This window comes from Pygocentrus nattereri, chromosome 4 (assembly GCF_015220715.1).
Source record: "Pygocentrus nattereri isolate fPygNat1 chromosome 4, fPygNat1.pri, whole genome shotgun sequence".
Classification (NCBI taxonomy): domain Eukaryota; kingdom Metazoa; phylum Chordata; class Actinopteri; order Characiformes; family Serrasalmidae; genus Pygocentrus; species Pygocentrus nattereri.
In genome coordinates this window covers 18,234,608-18,255,925 of record NC_051214.1, presented here as the reverse complement: position 1 = coordinate 18,255,925, position 21,318 = coordinate 18,234,608, and the positions used below count along the sequence as shown (strand labels likewise).

Here is a 21,318-nt window from a genome sequence, read left to right as displayed (position 1 = left end):
AGATGACAAATTTGCGAAACTATCAAAGACACCATCTACGTATAAATATTTGAACTGTGCAATACCCTTGTCATACCACACTGAAAATGTCGAGTCCACAAGTGGTGGAGGAAATAAATGGTTGTTATGTAAAGGACACAAGGAAGAAGCAGCTTGAGCATATTAAGAACCATACAGAGAGGGTACCGTAGGTAAAGAGGAATAAGGTAGAGCAGATATAGAAGATCCCCTACAGGCTGGTAGCTCCAATTTACACCAAGAGGATCCAGTAGATTTTAACCAGTAACACAGTTTATGGATATGAGTGGCCCAATAGTAAGTTAGAAAGTTAGATAATGCAAGTCCTCCACTATGTCTTCATCTCTGCAGTAAAGTTTTACGAACCCTAGGTGATTTCCCACCCCAAATAAAAAAATGAATTATCTTATCCAGTGAGTCAAAAAAAGTTTTGGCAGAAAAATAGGTATTGACTGGAATAAAAATAGAAATATTCATTTAAACAGCATTGACAAGGGGGAGATTACCCCATCTTTGAATATCGGAATTAATCTTTGAGATAAGGGGAGTGAAACTAGCAGATGCAAGGCTAGATAAAGAACATAATCATGTTGATATCTAGGTATTTAAACCCCCATGGACTAAACTGAAAAGGTAAATCTGACTGTTGAAGATGACAAGCTGCAATATTAACAGGAAAACACTCACTTTTCCCCAAATTTAATTTCTAACCTGAAAAGGAGCTGAAGTTCTCTAAAATACTAAAATGGCAGGGATAGAAAGTGTGTGTATATATAATAACAGATCATCCGCATACAACGATAATTTATATTCAATTGCATTACGGGTGATTCCTTTGAATAAGGAGGAAGATCTTAACGTAATAAAAATGGATAAAAATAAATTCATGAAATAATTATTTTTTTAATTAATGAAGGCTATTTTTAATAAGCAGTTTATGTTCTTGCACTCTGGTGGATCTTTCATGGATTCTGAACAAATAAGACACATCAGTTTTGAGTTTGAAATGGGAGATAAAAATTTTTAAACAATTTTTTAACAAGAATGTTGTCGCTTCATTACTCACACCAGAAACAGCGTATACAATTAAAGATCTATAAAACTATGTGAAATTATTTGCTTTATGGCCTGATTTCTGTCCCTTAGGTCTCTGTTCTAATTAACCTTGCTCTCTCGTCCCGCGCCTCAGCACTGTGCTGGCCAGTGAGGGTCTGCGTTTGCTGATGTAACAGAATCAGCAGGCAGCGTTCTCGCCCAAGTGTGTTCAGCCGTCCAGTGACATTATGTTAGCAGCGGTTCAGAAAGATGTGGTGATGTCATGTGACTCAGAGGAATTGCTGGCGTTCATCCAGCCAGGTTGGTGCTGCGTAGCAGTGATTTGTGATAGAGACAGACCTCACTACAGGTTGCAGTGACTAAATTGGAAGGGGGGCCGGGGGGCCGTGGGAATAAAGAGAAAATGCTACTTCAGTGACGAGGATATTCAATTCGTAAAACCACTTATTATATATTAATATTATTTCATTAAAACACTGAGAATAGTTTGTTTTTTTCTTAGGGCCTGTGCATCTGTCTAGCCACCATGACTGCTGCTATTGTTCTAAAGGCATCTCCCAAAAACATGTGAAGACTCCTGCTAATTTACTCCTGGTTTTGAGGAGAAATTCTACCAATTTTTAAAAATGTCTGCAGAATGGAATTAATACTTTGTTTAACCTCTTATTCTCCGAATGCATATTTTGGTTTGTCCATCTGAATTTTCATGACCAAATAATAAGGCAAATTATTCAGTAACTGCATGAAATAAATGTAAATATTTAATTCATTCATTCATTCATTTTTTTTGTAAAAGCCCCTCAAATGAACAGAACGTGTTTTATGAACTACACACATCACTACATGCTTACAATTTACTGATGAAAGCCAAAAATCTCAGACGCTGTTTGTGTTATTTTATAAAAGTAATGTTTACAGAGCAGATCACTGAAGAGACGCCGTCTGTTTATAGTTTATAGCCCAGATTTGGGGAAAAATGGGTCGACTTTCAGTAGAAAAACAAACTGAGTTCAGCTTCTTTTATTATAAGGGTTTAAAATGACATCACCGTCTATTTGACTGGAGAGAAGAGTTACAGCCTCATACGACGCCCAGCTTCTGAATGTAGCTCATGAAATATGAACGTTATGAAGAACATGACCAAGTGTGTTGTGGAACCGCCGGTGGTCCAGAGGAGTTGAAGAGGTTAATGCCTCTGAAAGGTCCCTGACAGAAAGTTATTACACTGAATGTGTTATAAATGTTGTAAAAAAAATTTTTTTTTTTTTTTTTGTCATTCATTCATGACGGAGTGATACATGCATTATAAACCAGAATAATCCCCCAACAAAAGCTTATTTTCAGATTTGGCCATTGTGAACATGACATAAAACTCAAAAGACACAAGTGACAATGTCCACAATTAGCTCAGAAAAGCACATTATAACATAATTTGACATCTTTTATCGCAGTAAAAATAAACCCTAATATTGCTCAGCTTTGCTTTGAACAGTATATAGAATGGCTACATTTGCATTGTAGACATTGTGACCCTGACTTTATATCATCGCTATAAAGAGTCTCCGCATCCTGACTGATACTTTCTAAAACACCCCTCTTCTTCTTCTTTCAGCTGCTCCCTTTAGGGGTCGCCACAGCGGATCATCTGCCTCCATCTTGCCCTATCCACTGCATCCTCTACTTTTACACCAACCATCTCCATGTCCACCTTCACTACATCCATAAACCTTCTCTGAGGTCTACCTCTTCTCCTTCTACCCGGCAGCTCCATCTCCAACATTCTTTGCCCAATATATCCACTATTCCTCCTCAACACATGTCCAAACCATCTCAACCTGGCCTCTCTGGCTTTATCTCCAAACTGCTCCACCTTCACTGTCCCGCTGATCTGCTCATTTCTAATCCTGTCCAGCCTTGTCACTCCCAACGAAAATCTCAGCATCTTCATCTCCGCCACCTCCAGCTCAGCCTCCTGTCTTTTAGACAGAGCCACAGTCTCCAAACCATACATCATAGCAGGACGCACTACTGTCTTGTAAACCTTCCCTTTCACTCTTGCTGCTATCCTTCTGTCACACATCAGCCCTGACACCCGTCTCCACCCACTCCATCCTGCCTGCACCCTCTTCTTCACCTCTTTTCTACACTGTCCATTGCTCTGGATGGTTGACCCAAGATATTTGAAGTCATCCACCTTTTGGTGCATTTTAGTCATCTACATGGTGCATAAAGTGCACACTTAGGCTTGTAAACCAGTGCAGAACACCTTTTATTTGTGTTTGAAACAGATACAAAAGTTGTAGTATGTTGAAATCAAAGTGTTTCACTGCTTAGTGAAGCAGCAGAAACAGTCAGTAAATCTGAGCGTGTGACGAGCACACTGTAAAATGCAAATGCGTCAGTTGAAATGCTCTACAGTGTTTTGCCTCCTTGAAACTGCTCTTGCGTCATGTCCCATTTTCCATAATAATGTGCCAGAATGGAATAGAGCTGCGTGCCGCATCACCGTGAAACACGACGAGTCTGCATCTTCAGTGTTTGTGTAACAGCACAACTGGCGTCATGTTCTGTGTTGTGGCTGCTGTGCAGCCTCTAGTCAGCTCTCCTGAGCTGGAGGACTCATTGTTGCGTCAGATCAGATCTTGTCTAGAGGGTCAGCGTTTCTCTCACAGTCTCAGTTTGCTGCAGAGGCCGGAGAGTTAAAGGTGCAGTCAGTCATCCGCTTAATGCTGATTCCATTATCCACTGTGAGAGAGAGAGAGAGAGAGAGAGAGAGAGAGAGAGAGAGAGAGACAGTGAGAGAGAGTGTGAGTAAGTATGTGTGTGTGTGTGTGTGTGTGTGTGTGTGTGTGTGTGTGTGTGTGTGTGTGTGTGTGGTGTGTGCGCAATTTCCGGCAAACTGAAGCCAGGACTTTAGAAGAGAACCTCTGTTGCTGAGTCATGCAGTTAGACATCAGCCAAATATCTCTCCAGCATTAATGTGCATTAGAAATACTTTCGAAATGCCTGCACAGAAGAGACGTCAGTGCAGAAAAGGAATGGTTTGCCACATGAAGTGTCTTTATAGAAAGTGTTTGGAAATGATTATTATGTTCAAATGTATTAAATACTTCAGATATGATTACAGTCAGTATTATGGTGGGTAGTGAAAATAGTAATCCATTCCATGTTGCTCATTACTTCTCTCAAACCGTAATGGGGTTACATTGTTATTATTACGTATGAATTATTTATTCATTCATTCATTTGTGTGGAAATAGAAAGCCAATCACAGTGAACATCATTTAAAAGACTGGTCATTGTCCCTGCCACTGAACAAGATACAGCCAGTTAAGCTAAAGCAATAAATTCAGTCTGAAAACCCAAAAAACTTGCTGCCTGGAAATGAAACATTTTGAATAAAAGTTAAAACTGACAGTTGTTTCTGCACAAAACTGGCGTGTACAGGTTCAGGTGTTCAGGGTTAGGTGTCTTTTTTATAGCATGGGCATTTTTATTCATCTGTTTCATATTCGTGATTAGATTCTTCGAGAGATTGTCACACGCAGCACAGGCGCATGCACATTATGTATAAGGTTAGATATAAATAATCAACATAGAAGAAATTTATGATTTAAATGCATCACAAGTAAGTATCATTTTCATGTTGGCTTTGCAAAGTCAAACTTTAATTCAGCAGGTTTCTTTGTGAGTTCAGTGCAACATAATTTCTGTGCAACTTGATAGTTACATGAAGCAATTAAAAGAAGAATCAAAGATGCATGCAGCACATTTGGATTGATCCACTAGTTAGGCAAACTAGCAGATATGTTTTTGATGCACCAAAGGCAACAAAGAAGAATTAATGCCGATACAAGCAGATGTTTAAACAGCAGGTAACAGAAATGTTAGATATAAGAAACTCATGTTTGTTATTGTGGTTCATGACATGAATGAAAAGCTACCAACCTTTCATGAAGTCAGTCTGGGGATCTCCCTTTCATCCTTCTAATATACCATCTTCATCATCATCTTTATTGATTCAATGGTCATTGATATTTTCATTCATTGATCCAATGATATCAGTCATTTGATAGTAGATGGCTCCACTTGTTCATGCTGTCTCCGTTTTGATTTTCATGAGGCTCCTCCTGTAAAGTTAAGTCACTTGCAGGTGTTGCGACTGAGTTTCAAGTGAGTTGCAAATTGCTTTAACTTATGCAAATTAAGTTCAGTTTAGTTTCATGTAAGTTTCAAGCAACTAAAGTTGCGTAAAATAATTATGACATCAGTAACTGTAATGTGATTACAGAATTTCATTACTCTGTTGCAGGAAAAAGTAGTCATTACTATAATATGTTACTTTGTACTGTGTCACCCCAATACTGATTACAGAGAGCATTTACTTGTTTAGGTGGCATGAAAAGAAGAATTGTTTTATTATTAAGGTGGTGTGATTCCTGGTGAGTGAAAGAGGGAGTGAGGAGCTGAAGAAGCTATTACAAACTGGCAGATGTTCCTCATAAAATCCCATAGCCCCACACGCCTTGTAACCACACCTATAAGAGAGCCTGCATTTTGCTAATTAGCTGGCTGCTTTCAGCTGACCTATCAGTTCATGTCAAGCATACAGTCTCTTGGTTATGAATGCTTTAGTGGTCATTTATGTCACAGTTCCTTTCTTCCTCCACCAGGCTATGACTTTGCAGCAGTGCTGGAGTGGTTCGCAGAGCGCGTCGATCGGATCATCCTCCTTTTTGATGCCCACAAGCTGGACATCTCAGACGAGTTCTCTGAGGTGATCAAGGCCCTGAAGAACCATGAGGACAAGATCCGCGTGGTGCTCAACAAGGCTGACCAGATCGAAACACAGCAGTTGATGCGAGTCTACGGTGCCCTCATGTGGTCGCTGGGCAAGATCGTTAACACGCCTGAGGTGATCCGGGTCTACATTGGTTCCTTCTGGTCACACCCGCTGCTGATCCCTGACAACCGCAAGCTGTTCGAAGCTGAGGAGCAGGACCTTTTCAAGGATATCCAGTCACTGCCACGCAACGCCGCACTCCGCAAGCTCAATGACCTCATCAAGAGGGCCCGGCTTGCCAAGGTAAAACACAAATCGGTCGTTTTCACTCCTAGTACTGCAGTCTATTTTACCCTTCGTATGGTAGTGTTTTCCCTACTCTAAGACACCTGATCCAGATAATCCGCTAACTACAGAGCCTTTCCTGAATTGGGTGTGATTAGAGCTCTAAAATATGCAGAGCAAAAGTCCTCCTGGACCCAGATTGGGAACTGCTGACACAGACCTTAAATTATCCTAACTTCAGGTAGATCTGCAGCGGTGATAAAGTGACATATATATATATATATATATATATATATATATATATATATATATACATATATATATATATATACATGTTACTGAGCGAAAGTTTTAGGCATCTAAGCAAATTTTTAAACTATTGACCTCAGCAGTGAGTTTATCACAATATACATTAGAATAAAGTCATATTCATAATTCAAATAAACATAAAAACAAAAAAGTAACAAGAATAACAAGAATTTCTTGGGTCCATATTTTTCCTTGTTCACAGCCGCCACAGAGACTTGTTAATATCATCAATTACATCATGAGCAAAATTTACTGAAGCACTGATTGGTCAAACCAGGAGCTGCTTTTTAACTACATATAATACTGAACTTAACTAACTACATATAATTCTGAACTTAAATAACTACATATAATACTGGGCTTAACAAACTACATATAATACTGAACTTAACTAACTACATATAATACTGAACTTAACTAACTACATATAATACTGAACTTAACTAACTACATATAATACTGAACTTAACTAACTACATATAATACTGGGCTTAACTAACTACATATAATACTGAACTTAACTAACTACATATAATACTGAACTTAACTAACTACATATAATACTGAACTTAACTAACTACATATAATACTGGGCTTAACTAACTACATACAATACTGAACTTAACTAACTACGTATAATACTGGACTTAACTAACTACATATAATACTGAACTTAACTAACTACATATAATACTGGGCTTAACTAACTACATATAATACTGAACTTAACTAACTACATATAATACTGAACTTAACTAACTACATATAATACTGGACTTAACTAACTACATATAATACTGAACTTAACTAACTACATATAATACTGAACTTAACTAACTACATATAATACTGGACTTAACTAACTACATATAATACTGAACTTAACTAACTACATATAATACTGGACTTAACTAACTACATATAATACTGAACTTAACTAACTACATATAATACTGAACTTAACTAACTACATATAATACTGGGCTTCCTCGAGGAGAGGTTTGAAAATGGTTAAACAAACACACATCCAGAAAATCACTATTTGGTATATAAAATGTGTGTGTGTGTGTGTGTGTGTGTGTGTGTATGTATATATATATATATATATATATATATATATATATATATATATATATACACATATATATACATATATATATATATATATATTTAAGATTGTTAGCCAGCCTCTTTGGTTTGGTATGGTTTGGAGACTGTGGCTCTAACACAAGACAGGAGGCTGAGCTGGAGGTGGCGGAGATGAAGATGCTGAGATTTTCGTTAGGAGTGACAAGGATAGACAAGATTAGAAATGAGCAGATCAGAGGGACAGTGAAGGTGGAGCAGTTTGGAGATAAAGCAAAGAATGTTGGAGATGGAGCTGCCGGGTAGAAGGAGAAGAGGTAGACCTCAGAGAAGGTTTATGGATGTAGTGAAGGTGGACATGGAGATGGTTGGTGTGAAAGTAGAGGATGCAGTGCATAGGGCAAGATGGAAGCAGATGATCCGCTGTGGCGACCCCTAAAGGGAGCAGCCGAAAGAAGAAGAAGCCAACCTCTTTAGTCATTACTGATGCACCGAAATAAAAACTCTTGGCTGAACACTTTAAACTGAAAACTGACACCATTTATTGATAAAATCTGTTAACATAATAAAAGTGAGTTGAGAAGAAACAAAAACAGTTAACATAAAATACATTTTATGAAATGATGACACTACACTACAGTTAGTCTATAAAATCCAGCGTCCTTGGGTACAGAGAACGCTTGGCTATCCAAAGCAATGTATTTCATTGTTTTTTGGTTACAGATGCGTCAGTGGACTAGCAGGGATTTCATTTCTGCTTCTGTTGTTTTGTGTATCAGGTGTGATATTGTGTTTTCAAATGGTGTATCAGCTGTAATGGAGAAAAAATGTTTTTGATTACTTCTGATTACTGGTCTAATGTCCCTGAAACTGTGAAACTGTGTTTCACATGGCTGGCCTTCTCTTTTTTGATTGAACTTGTCTGGTAGAGGAAAGAGACAGTAGCTATCAGCATTTTTATCAGTATTTTTGATCGTTCCCATTTTCATTTAAAAAATTTCATTAATTTCAATTTACATTATTTGTTTTAATGAATTAATTTCTTAATTTAATTCATTTTAAATTTATTTGTGACTGAAAATTTTGATGGCTGAAATTTTAGTCCATTTTTTTTAATTATTCAGTAAAAAATATATAAACAATTTGGGATTCATTTAGGTTTAAAGAGGTTAGTTCACTTTTAATTGACAAAAGTGTGTTCTAGATTAGCTCAGAATCAATGGTCAGGTCAGAATCCAAGAGACCAAACCTTGCAGAGTTTTTTGACAAAAAGAACATCTGAAGAGACGTTTCTTGTCAGTGATTGTCTTGCGATGTTTCCTGCAGTTTGTTGCTCTGAAGTTTTTTCATAGTTCAGTTTCATGGTGGTTGTAGCTGCTGACAAGTCAATATAATGTGTGTTGGTGGAGTTTTTTTTCTATGAGGTGGAATTTCGTGTGGGCATGTGGACGCATGCATGTGTGCATGAAAATGCATTTTTGCTGACCTGCATTTCACCTAGAGCTATTTTATCTGTGTGGTTATAAGCGCTGAACTTTAGTTTCTCAACATCAGTTTAATATGAGCAGCAGACATTAGCTGGCTGGGTACGTCACTACGTCACTGCCATCACTCCTACCACATCCATATCAGAGCATATGGGGGGGTAGTAGTGGGCTGGAGGTTAGGGATCTGCCCCTGTAACCAGAAGGTTGCTGGTTCGATCCCCAGGACTGACAGTCCATGACTGAGGTGTCCTTGAGCAAGACACCTAACCCCCAACTGCTCCCCGGGCGTCGTGGATAGGGCTGCCCACTGCTCCGGGCAAGTGTGCTCACTGCCCCCTAGTATGTGTGTTCACTAGTGCGTATGTGGTGTTCACTTCATGGATGGGTTTAATGCGGAGGTGGAATTTCCCTGGTTGTGGGATCAAAAAAGTATTAAAAAAAAAAATCACAGTGTGAAGGCATGTTTAAACTGAAATCAGTGCTTTTATGTCTTGTTTGATCTACAGTAACATCAGTTTCACCATGCTTTTCGAGTGACAGAGTGCTGCTTCAAGTTAGTCAGCTGGTAAAAACAGCTAGTCTGGGAAGCTATAGTGCTCTCCCGCTCTCCAGTGCCTCACAGCTTCTTCAGTTAACTTTCATTTAAATCAGTGCAGCTCTTTCTTTCACTTCCGTTGCTCAGGAATCCCCTAATACTAAGATATGACTGAACGCTGTAGCAGGGCTGTAGTTGTGAGCTTGTTAGGATGTACAGAAAGAGGTGAGTTCACTGTAGGTCAGTAAAGTTACACCACTGATCTCCTCACTCAAAGGAGAGCAGAACGCCGTTCGCTCCACACAGACAGGGTGTGTATACATCCACGTTTCAGATGTTGCTAAAGTATATTTGACCACTGATTTTACTCCTTGACCCCCCTCGCTCTAAGCATGTTGACCAAACTTGGAAGTGCGCCCTCTCATGGTGACAGCAGAGTAGTGTCAGTTTACTTGCAGTAGAAAACGCCTCCAGGGCTGTCGCTAGAACATAGGAGTGTGAAAATGCTCTGTTGTATGTCATTAATTAAAGAATATTAGCCTATAAGATGTACATCATAACACACATAACATTTGTTCTAATCTTTGTCACATCAAAATAAATCTGTTTCCAAGTCTCAAGAGTAGATGTTTTAACTTCATTAATCCTAACTCTGGCCAATTATAACATAACTACATCATGCAGTTGAAATAGCCAGTGTTGTACACTTAGATTATGTGACATTCAATGATTTTTTTAGCTGATGTTAAACCAGCCAGCCGTATCTTTCCTGTTAAATTTAAATCAGTTTGGCAATAATACAGCAGGATCCACAGGAATGTCTTGCCCCACCACGGCAGACAATGTTAGTAAACTTCACCCTGAAGTCATTAACATTGACACATCATATGAAAATGTCTTAAAGCATCTTGGTATGATATTTTAAGGTTGGTGACATTTTTAGTTAGGCTAGAAAAATCTCTGCCCATTGCAGAATAGTGACGATGTTAAAACCACCTTTAAATCTGTGGCATGAAGTGTCAGCAATCAGTGTAGGAGAGTGAAAGCAGCCTTTTGAGTGCTGTTAACTAATGGTGAGTAGATGGAAGTGATATGTGATGCGTCTCCTGAATCCGGACCTTGAAGAATGGAGATCACTCAGTGTGAAAGAATAGCCTCTGAAAGAACTTCATCGACTTGACAGCATAATTGAGTGCGTGCTTAGATGCACATCAGTGTAGTTCACTCACAAATCGCTGCTGCCGGAACGAAACCTTGTATCTCTATTTTTGTCATTTTTGTTTTTGACATAATTTAAAAGTGCCTGTTCCCCTTTACATTGTGGGTAAATTTCATGATGAATGGTTTAAAAGAAACAGCCCAAATGTACTTGAAAAGATGTCTGGTTCCATTGATATACATTAAAAGTAAGAAATGTTTTTTCCTTCTCCTGTAAAGTTACCATTTTGGAGATACAAGGTTTTGTTCTGACAACAGCAAAATGCAGGGATAATACCTGCAGTCCCCGACTTCATGTAACTCTCCCAAGAGAACATTAGGTGCCTTATTTTAGTGGCCTAACCTGTGTTCTCTGAACAATGTGCTCTGCTTTCAGGCCTCAGTTAACTTGCAGTACAATAAGAGGCTTTCAGTCTCCCCGCTACTGTGCAAATAACACTAAAGTGATCTTGAATGCCTTATTTAAAGTGTTTTTCCTGCTACACTGGAATGTTTCACAAGGTCAAGACAGCACAGTTAATACTAGAAAAGATTAACAGTGTTATACACCAGTCAGGCTTAACATTCTGACCACCTCCTCATTTCTGTGCTCACTGTCCATTTTATCAGCTCCACTTACTCTATAGGTGCATTTTGTAGTTCTACAGTTACAGACTGTAGTCCATCTGTTTCTCTGATACTTTGTTACCCTGTTCTTGAGTGGTCAGGACCCCAATGGACCCTCACAGAGCAGGTATTATTTGGGTAGTGGATCATTCTCAGCACTGCAGTAGCACTGACATGGTGGTGACATGTTAGTATGTGCTGTGCTGGTCTGAGTGGATCAGACACAGCAGTGCTGCTGGAGTTTTTAAACACTGTGTCCACTCACTGTCCACTCTATTAGACACTCCTACCTTGTCAGTGCACCTTGTAAATGTAAAGTCAGAGACGACAGCTCATCTGCTGCTGCACAGTTTGTGTTGGCCATCCTCTAGTCCTTCATCAGTGGTCACAGGACGCTGCCCACAGGATGCTGTTGGCTGGATATTTTTGGTTGCTGGACTATTCTCAGTCCAGCAGCGACACTGAGGTGGTTAAAAACTCCAGCAGCACTGCTGCGTCTGATCCACTCTGACCAGCACAACACTACACCAGTAGTGCCATCTGTGTGTGTGTGTGTGTGTGTGTGCGTGTGTTTGTGTGTGACCGTTTCTGTATCTCTCTTTATCGCCTAAAATTAAAGAGGCTGTTTTTGCTACAGTGTCTTTAAGATTGATATATGTAAATGAGTTCTGTTCTGATTGGCTACCCTGTATTATGCTAGAAATACTCTTTAGGCTGACTTTATTCTGTATGTTAGTTTCTTAAATCATCCTGCAGCTCGCTTGAAACTCAGTTGCAAACCTTTCAACTTGGTATTCTAAGTTTCATGAAATAGCCAATCAAATTGTCGATAAAACATCACAAGGTCAATGGCAAATATGTAAATTACACAAAAAAATGCAGTGTATCAAAACATAAGCTACTAAGTGCATGTTGGATCGTGTTGAATTGCTTTGTGTAATTGAAGTTGCATTAAAGATTATAAGGTCACTGTGAATGAGCTGAGGGCTGAACTGCTGTAGTCTGAATAAATGGATATGTCTAAATGAATCGGTTTTCTGACATCACAAAAACAAGCTACGAAAACTGGCTATATAAAAAAGTAAAGAGAATTTGTTTTTTCCATGTTATGGGCCCTTTAAAAAACTATGAGTGCTGTGTTTATCACATTTCACACACGCGATGCAGGACTAACTATGCAGATGTTGAGTATTCTAGAAGTACTGACGATAATCACATTTCAAAAAGTGTATTTATTACAATTACGGTAACATTTCAAGAGGATCTTGCATTTTCAAATGTGTAAAAATCCCAAATCATCCTCACTTTTTGTGATTCCTAAAAATTCCCCATTAGGTCAGTGAGTGCAGGAACAGTACCAGGTCTCCGTGAGCATGAGTGCTTGATTTAAAGGTTAGTATGTGTTTATGCACTGTTTAGCTGTGATGCGGATGTTGTGCAAGTCTAATCTCTTCGTCGCAGCCCAGTGGTGGCTGTTCATCATCTGATCCCCTGTACTCCTCTGCATTATTGATGTCTTCAAGGATGAACAGAGAGCCTTTGTCCTTCATATCCTCCCAGAATAAATACAGTCGGACTGTATCCGATGGCGTTAAACCAGCAGACTGAGCATGATTGTGTACTGAAGCTAATCGTCTAATGCAGTGTGATGTACTTGCTCTCTGTTATTTCTAATGAAGCAGTCGCTGAACCCACTCACACTGAATAGTATTGACACTAGTTAGAGGCATCTCTTGGCCAGGCATGCTCAGTCCTGGTCCTGGAGATCCACTACCTTGAAGAGTTTCGCTCCAGTACTGATCACACATTGGATCCAGGTGATGAAGGTCTTCAAGGACCAGGCTTGGGAGCTACTGCTCTTTGCCTAGCACCCACTGCCTGATTAGAATGCCATACAGGCCTCATGAGTGGCTCGACAGATTGCTTTATCAACATTGACAAACATATTGCTGATATCCCACTGAGAAAAAGTGCATATATTAGCTGCAACATCATCAGGATTCAAACTCCATTTCTCAGTGCTAGAGCTAAAAGTTCAGGCCTATTCATAGTAAGTGCCCCTTCCACCCTGAGACCAAAGAAGGGCTGTAGTTTTTAACATAGCAGAAGCTCCATTTTAAACCTGGCACACTCTGAGAAACAAACGCTCTGAGAAACAAAATTTCTCATGATTTTTAACATCAACTTCCAAAAAAAATGCACGAGTGTTACATTAAGCGAAGGTGTAACGCCGGGGAGCGATGATGAAGCGGACGCATATGTGAAGAGAAGCGAGATTTATTAGGGGCAAATCCAGAATCAGGGTCAAAACGGTCCAGGGTCAGAGAGCCAATATGGATAGATGGAGGGACAGACATAATAAAAAGGAAAACAGGCTAAAGACAAAAACAGAGACTAGGACAAATAAGGCCAGAAGATACTACACCAAACAACACAATACAATACAATACAATACCATGCAATATAATACAAAGACCAGCCACCTAGCAGGGGAAAACACAGGGCTTAAATACAAGGAATAACAAGGGTTAACAAGACACAGGTGAGAACCAATCAAGGGCGAAGTCTAGAAACAAGGGGGCAGGACAGGGAAAAAACAAGGAAACAAAACAAAAGCACATGGAGGACTGGGAAGGGCCAATCATGACAGAGGGAGCTAATAGTTCACAGCCTTTCTCGGGCAAAACTAGAGTTGGAGACACCTAGACACACTAAAACAGTTATGAGCAATAGCAGTGTTGTGCTGAGGTGAATTTGCCTACAGCTACAGAACATGCCTGCATTAACATAGCTTATTCGTCTTCTTCTTTCGGCTGCTCCCTTAAGGGGTCACCACAGCGGATCATCTGCCTCCATCTTGCCCTATCTACTGCCTCCTCTACTTTTACACCAACCATCTCCATGTCCACCTTCACTACATCCATAAACCTTCTCTGAGGTCTACCTCTTCTCGGGTCCACCCCTTCTGCCCGGCAGCTCCATCTCCAACATTCTTTGACCAATATATCCACTATTCCTCCTCAACACATGTCCAAACCATCTCAACCTGGCCTCTCTGGCTTTATCTCCAAACTGCTCCACCTTCACTGTCCCACTGATCTGCTCATTTCTAATCTTTGCTTTAACATAGCTTACTGATTTGAATTGTTTGGACTGTACAGTAAACTAATAACTTATATTCCGCATCTGTCTAATAAACTGTCTGATATGGTGTGGAGCTGTTCTAGTAGCTGCAGTCTACTGCAGGAGCTTAGTAAACATGTTACTCTGCAAAAGAATAGAAATTGTTCACGAAAACTTTCAGAAAAATGCTTACAGTTTGTTACCTGAAGAGAATGTTTTTAGGTTCAATTTCTTTAAAACATATCAGGACATGCTGATAATATAGTATAATTATTATATAATAATAAAAATTGCAGATCTTGTGAATTAAAAATTGCTTTATTTTGAATTGTGATATTTTGACTGATATAAAAACGATTAATCTTTCAGCTCCAGGTCAGTTACTTAGATCTGAGTTTCAGACCTAGATCAGACTTCAGTAATTACACTGCTTTTACGTGCTTTTTGAGTCGACACAACTCTGTGCCATTTGCAGACCAATGTTGAGCAGCACAGTAACGAAGGGAAGCCGTGTTTGAAGTGTTTGAACTCTTTAGATTGTCTGTATTTGCCCTCTAAAAGAAATGAGGCTTGACTTTCATCCTTTCTTCCCCTCCATAAAGCAATGGCACAGTAAATTACGTGCTTGGCAGTACAGAGGATCAGGTTTCTGCTGCACTGAAAGGAGGGTAAGGGCAATGCAGAAGTTCTTGCACAAAAGGCCTTTTCAGTTGATGCCCACTTTCCACTGGTTCATTTTTCTCAAATATCATCATCTGGGAGATGAACTCTCTCAGCTGTCTTGGTGATTATTTATTATTAAGATTGTTATATAAGACAGTACAGCAGGCAAGAGAGCCTGTTTCTCTGACTGGACGACCCAGACAAATCCGGAGGTGGTCAGACCTAAAGCTGTCATTTGAAAGGGAAACTACTGAGATGTCACTTCCTATATACATGAAAACCTCCATTAACCTCCATAACAAGCTGTCCTCGAGTTGCCCCCCCTGCTGGAGGAAGCCCTCAGGGCCCTTAGCACGATTCACCTGCCAGCAACCAGGCAGCTGGTTCCCTTGAAAGAGAACATCAAGTTAACCTTTGTCTTCCCCCAGCAGCGTGCCCTGATCCCAGGAGCATCCTTCCCCCCCTGTCATCAAATATAAGATCATGTTTCCTTTAGCCGGACAGCAGTTTGCCTTCACCTCATACTGAACGACTGCATTTTACCAGTGGTCCTGTTACCATTTTTATAACAAGACTCGCTTCATGAACTCATTTTAGGTGAAAATCCTCCAGTGTCTCTCTTGATAAACCAGTCTTTTAATAGAACGTCATTAATTAGTGACGCTGACGTCTATTAAAATGATCATAAGCACAAAACACTGAAGGTAAACAGTTTCAGTTTAAGATTTATTTACAACTTAGTTCCAAGTTTAATAAAAACTGGCTTTAAACTCAGGATCACAAATGAGTTTCCTTTACTATATTGATCTGTAGGTCTCTGTTCATAAACATAAACCAGCCCAAACTAATTTACTATAAAATGAAATGGTGTTTGTATAAATTCAGAAAAAAGCCACGTCAGTCACGACTGCATATGTGGACATATTTCTATATTGTGCTCTATTTACACAAAGTTAGGTTAGTTCATCATTTATGTTGAACAGACTCTCCCAAAATTTTAAGCTGCTGCGCTGATGTTGAACCGTGTGCTGCACTGGGTCGGTATGACCAACAGGTCAAAACAAGCTCTAAACAAAGTGACCGCTGTGCCCTGATTGGTGCTCTTGCTTTGCGCTTCTTTCGTTTTGACATGTTACGTTTTTATACACACAGAAACCAAAAGAAACAACAGATTTCTCAAAATGTAGTGGAGGAAAAAGGAAGATATTTGACTTTGAAATGTAGTGGAGTGAAAGTAAAAAGTCGCCCAGAAAAACTTCAGTACAGATACACAAGAAAATACTTAAGTACAGAAACAAATTACATTTACTCAGTTACTGTCCACCACTGAATTTTACCCACATAACACAGATCCCAGTGTCTTGTCGTGGGTCGACCAGCTTAGGAAAAAACACACTTCTGATAGTTTAAATGAAGCTTTGCAGTATGATCTTAGGAAGGGTCTTGACTTGCCATCCTCAGTTACGGCTCAGTTTTGGCTCGGGTAGCCTTTGTCCTATGAATTAATTTATTTTTCATTTCCATTTTCAAAAGGTACATGCTTACATCATCAGTTCCTTGAAGAAGGAGATGCCCTCAGTCTTTGGGAAGGAGAACAAGAAGAAAGAACTGATTAACAGTCTGGGCGAGATCTACAGCCGCATCGAGAGGGAACATCAGATTTCTCCTGGAGATTTCCCCAACCTCAAAAAAATGCAGGTGAATATGCTTTTGATGTGATTTTTCAGGAGTATTTATGTATATTAGATTTTGGCATCTGCACCCGTTTGTACTTTAAATGACATAATCAGGTATTTTAGGAATTTATGTGAGATGTTTATGTGAAAGTTACTAGTGTAGTGGTGCATAGATACATGCATGGTGCCTGTACCCAGTGCTAAAGCAGACGGGTTTACCCACATAAAACAGCAAAACATTGCCTGTGGTTTTGTTCTTGACTTTGATTTCACTGTGACTAAGCAGATTACAAGATTAGAAGTCATCACGCTCATCCAGCGAGTCGTATAACCAATGTGTTGTGTTGCCAACAATCAGCTTCATCTTCATCAGCATCTCAGGAGCTATCATGAAGCTTCACTGACTGACAGCTGGGCTGTCAGTCTTCACCGAGAATGTGTTCAGCTCGCCGTAAAAAGGGCGCGGTCACTTCTTTGGTTCGCCTCCTCGGATTGTTTAAACTTTGCTTTCAGACTTTTATCTGTTCTTTGACACTGCAGCCTCGTTCTCCTGCGGCCGTGTTCAGACATTTCTTCAGAAATCTCTTCAAACAGAGGGTTTTGGACGAGTCTCTAGTTTTTGTACAGAAACATCACCCGAGATGTTTGAGTCTCAGCAGACTGAAATTATGACGAATGTCGAGTTGGATTGACATAAATGTGGCCTGAATTCCGATCCGGCTGTGGAGACAATTTACAATAAGATGAGCAGAACATATTTACAGTACGGACTTTGTCAGTGAATTATGAGGGCAAAAATACCCCCCAAAAAAACCCATAAAAAAAACAAAATAATTGTTCATTATTGTAATCGAGGTAGAATATTCTATTAATCGTGATGCTGATTTGAGGTCATATCGCCCAGCACTACTTTTCAGACTCTACTAGACCACAGAGCCTAAGTTACATGATGATATCTTCTTTGGGGCATTCTTCAACTAAAATAAGCCTTATTTATTTGAAGTGTGGCTGTGGGTGCCATAACTTGGAAAGCACATCAGAGTCCGGCATTAGATTTTAAGCAGCTTCAGTATTCTGACTTGAAAATCTGCAGTGGAATTTCTGTTTATGATGTTTCAGATGTATATTGTTTTTCTTGCCTCCAAAACAAGATAGATTTAATCATTCTTTCTGTAAAGGGTTGACTGTCTTAAGGGTTATTGAACTACAAGAACATAAAATTAACTCTTGTTCTCATCTAAGGTTTTATGCAGTTAAATGACACATTTTGTCCTTGTTCTAACCTTTACCTGCTTCTCCATGAACAGGAGCAGCTCCAGGCTCACGACCTGAACAAATTCCAGCCCCTGAAGATGAAGCTGCTGGACACCGTGGATGACATGCTGGCCCATGACATCGCCCAGCTGATGGTGCTGGTGCGGCAGGAGGAGACACAGAGGCCCAACCAGGTGGTGAAGGGCGGAGCCTTTGAGGGCACCATGAACGGGCCGTTCGGCCACGGCTACGGCGAAGGCGCAGGTGAGGGCATTGACGAGGTGGAATGGGTGGTGGCCCGCGACAAGCCCATGTACGATGAGATATTCTACACCCTCTCACCTGTCAATGGCAAGGTGACCGGCGCCAACGCCAAGAAGGAAATGGTCAAGTCCAAGCTTCCCAACACTGTACTAGGCAAAATCTGGAAACTGGCTGACATCGACAAGGACGGCATGCTGGACGATGAAGAGTTCGCCCTGGCCAACCACCTCATTAAGGTCAAACTAGAAGGGCACGAGCTTCCTAGTGAGCTTCCGGGCCATCTGGTGCCACCAACCAAGAGAAAAATACCAGAATAATGTGGGGCAGGATGTAGGCGGTTGGGAGCTGGGTCACATTTAGGGAAAGTGGCTGTTAGGAATTTACATTTTGGAAATCGTATGGAGAAATAAAGACACGATTACAGCAATGAAATGCATCAACTGATGAATTCTGAGGCTATGTCTAGGACAAGGAGTGGATTGCAACATGTATGCTAGCTCTTTTGGCATGTGTATGGTTTTGTTTTAGTTTGTTTTTGCTTTTTTTAACAAAATATCATGCTCACTACAAAGTTTGGTAAGGATTCTGATCTTTCGAGTGATTCTGGACTGACATGTTCATGCCATAATGTCAGACTTTTCAGATACTCCTCTTTTCTGTTAAGTTACCATAGTTAAAGATTTAAGACAAGCTGAAGCCTTAGACCTGTTTTAAATGTGAATTTTTCTTTCATGCCATTCAATCATATATGCATCTATGTCAGTAGAGTTGCAGCATGTACAAAAAAAAAAAAGAGGAATGTCAACCTCTTAAGTCTTAATTATTCTTTTATCGATAGTTATCCTCAGAAAAATGACACAACTTTAACAATGAAGAAAAAAAGCTTTTATAAGTAGGTGTAGAACTTATCATCTTGTGAAGGCAGCATTGTAATGAATGCAAGCCCTTTCTAGCCTGACCAAGAGACTGTTAATGATGTATAGCCGTCATGTCAGAGAGTTGGTAGACTTCTCTGTGTTTAGTGTATGGATGGACCTGTAGAGATAGTATCCTTGTCAATAGTCTACTGTTTAATGTTAATCCCAATATAAAGTTTTTTTGGGGGTATTTAGAATACTTACTAAATTCCAGCCAGGTTTAAAAAGGCAGCACTGACACATTACATTTCACTAACTTAATGCTTTTATTATTGGAACTGTCCTGCTTTTGTCCATGCTCACTTTTTTGCACAGTTAAATTAATCAATGAATCATTAGTCTTTGAGGCCAGATGTGGTACACGTCTGGGGACAGCTTGTTAAACTTCTGGTGCTGGATTGCAGCAAAATCCACCTTAAAAAGTGTGCATGTGCACTCAAATCTGCGCCCGAAGTCCTTGTCTGTTTATTTTTAATGTACAATTGATAACATAAGCAAAACATGCTCTCTGCACACACAGCACCCACATACATGCCTAACTGGAGGTTTTTAGGGGGGGTTACATCCACGGATTAATGACAGGCCTGATGTCAGTCTGACAGTGTTGACGAGCGCAGCCTCTCCCTAATCTTTGAGCTCTGCCTTAATAAGCCATTGCATTGGTTTAGAAATTTCACACTGAGTGTGTTCCCATTCTAATCACATCAGGCCCTACAAGACTGATTAATCACATTTTGCCGGCACACTAGCTTAGAAATATCCCTGCAGTTTAAGTAACACCGACAATTGTTCCATCAGTTTCATACCTACTACAGCAGTGTATAGTATAAATATGTATTTTTGATCGATATCATTGTTTTGCAGTTTGGTTTCCTTAAACTGTTAAGCTTTTCAAACTACAGGCCAATTTCCAGTCTGTGGTCTTTCGCAAGAACCGGCAGGATTTGTGTTTTGGACTTTGCAAACAGCTGAAGTGATGGGGCCTTTTTCGTTTTTGTGCACTGAGGCTTGCAGCATGGGCTCCAGCTGCTGATGTGAAAGCACCAAGACACTGACAGGAGGGTCAGTGGAACGTCTGACCCTCTGAACTGCATTTACTCGGACAAGTCAGAGATATTTGTAAATATAATCAAAGGTAAATATGTATTCTTGCCGGTGATCCCTGCCACAAGCCTATAAGAGAGTTATAATGATCAAAACAGTGCGACTGTTTCAGTTTCTGGTGTTTCTCTTCGTTTTTTTTGTGCTTTACCACCCTCACAGTCATCCATGTTAAAATGTTTTATAAATTCCTCAGTACACTGATGTGTTCTCACCCAGAGAGCCAACTATGTGAACAAAAAGGCTCAAAAAATACTGATTTCATGCTCTTCGTTCAAGCCTTCAAGCCATTGTTCATAGTGAGTGAGTGAGTGAGTGAGTGAGTGAGTGAGTGAGTGAGTGAGTGAGTGCGTTGCATATGTATGTGTGGCCCTGGCCTGCGCGTGAGTGAGGATATATATATATATGTATATGTTTACAGACATATTATGAAGTGTTTCTTTATTCATGGTTGTTGTGTAGACAAAAACATGATCTACCAACAGATGTTCCTTTTGTGTTTTACCAATGCTGAATATCTAAGTGATGAAACATTGTACTGTCATGGGGAGGTTGGCCTCAAACAGCTATAATAAAAACGTAACCCATTTAAAGAGCTCTCTGTGGTTTGCTGTCTTGTTTGGGTGCTTTTCAGATGCAGCCTTTCTTTGTTCTGGGCCGACGTCTCATGGCTTAAAGGTATATTTAACATATGGTTTCCACAATATACAGTTTCCATTGTCGGAGACTGCCAGTTTGGGGAAAGCCTGGAAAAACAACTCCAGAGTGGTCAGAATGCACTTAGAAGAATGTTGGCTAGGCATGTTTTCCTCATTTATTCCTCCACAAACTTGTTGGGGTCAGTTAACTGGGTTTATACATCACCATCCTGTTAAACTCATGCACAGACATGGTTTAGCGCTATAGTATATTGTTCTTAGAGGGACATTCCCCCGTT

General features: G+C 39.9%; 1 protein-coding gene across 1 annotated transcript in view; it reads left to right on the top strand.

The window, feature by feature from the left end:
- ehd3 (EH-domain containing 3) overlaps positions 1-20,978 on the top strand; it is a 50,660-nt gene extending 29,682 nt beyond the window's left edge. The window contains exons 4-6 of the mRNA XM_017701047.2: positions 5,748-6,160; positions 16,703-16,867; positions 18,153-20,978. Coding sequence (XP_017556536.1) covers positions 5,748-6,160; positions 16,703-16,867; positions 18,153-18,680 — 1,106 coding nt within the window. The 3' untranslated portion in view covers positions 18,681-20,978. The remainder of the gene's footprint in view (positions 1-5,747; positions 6,161-16,702; positions 16,868-18,152) is intronic.
- The last annotated feature ends 340 nt before the right edge of the window (positions 20,979-21,318 follow it).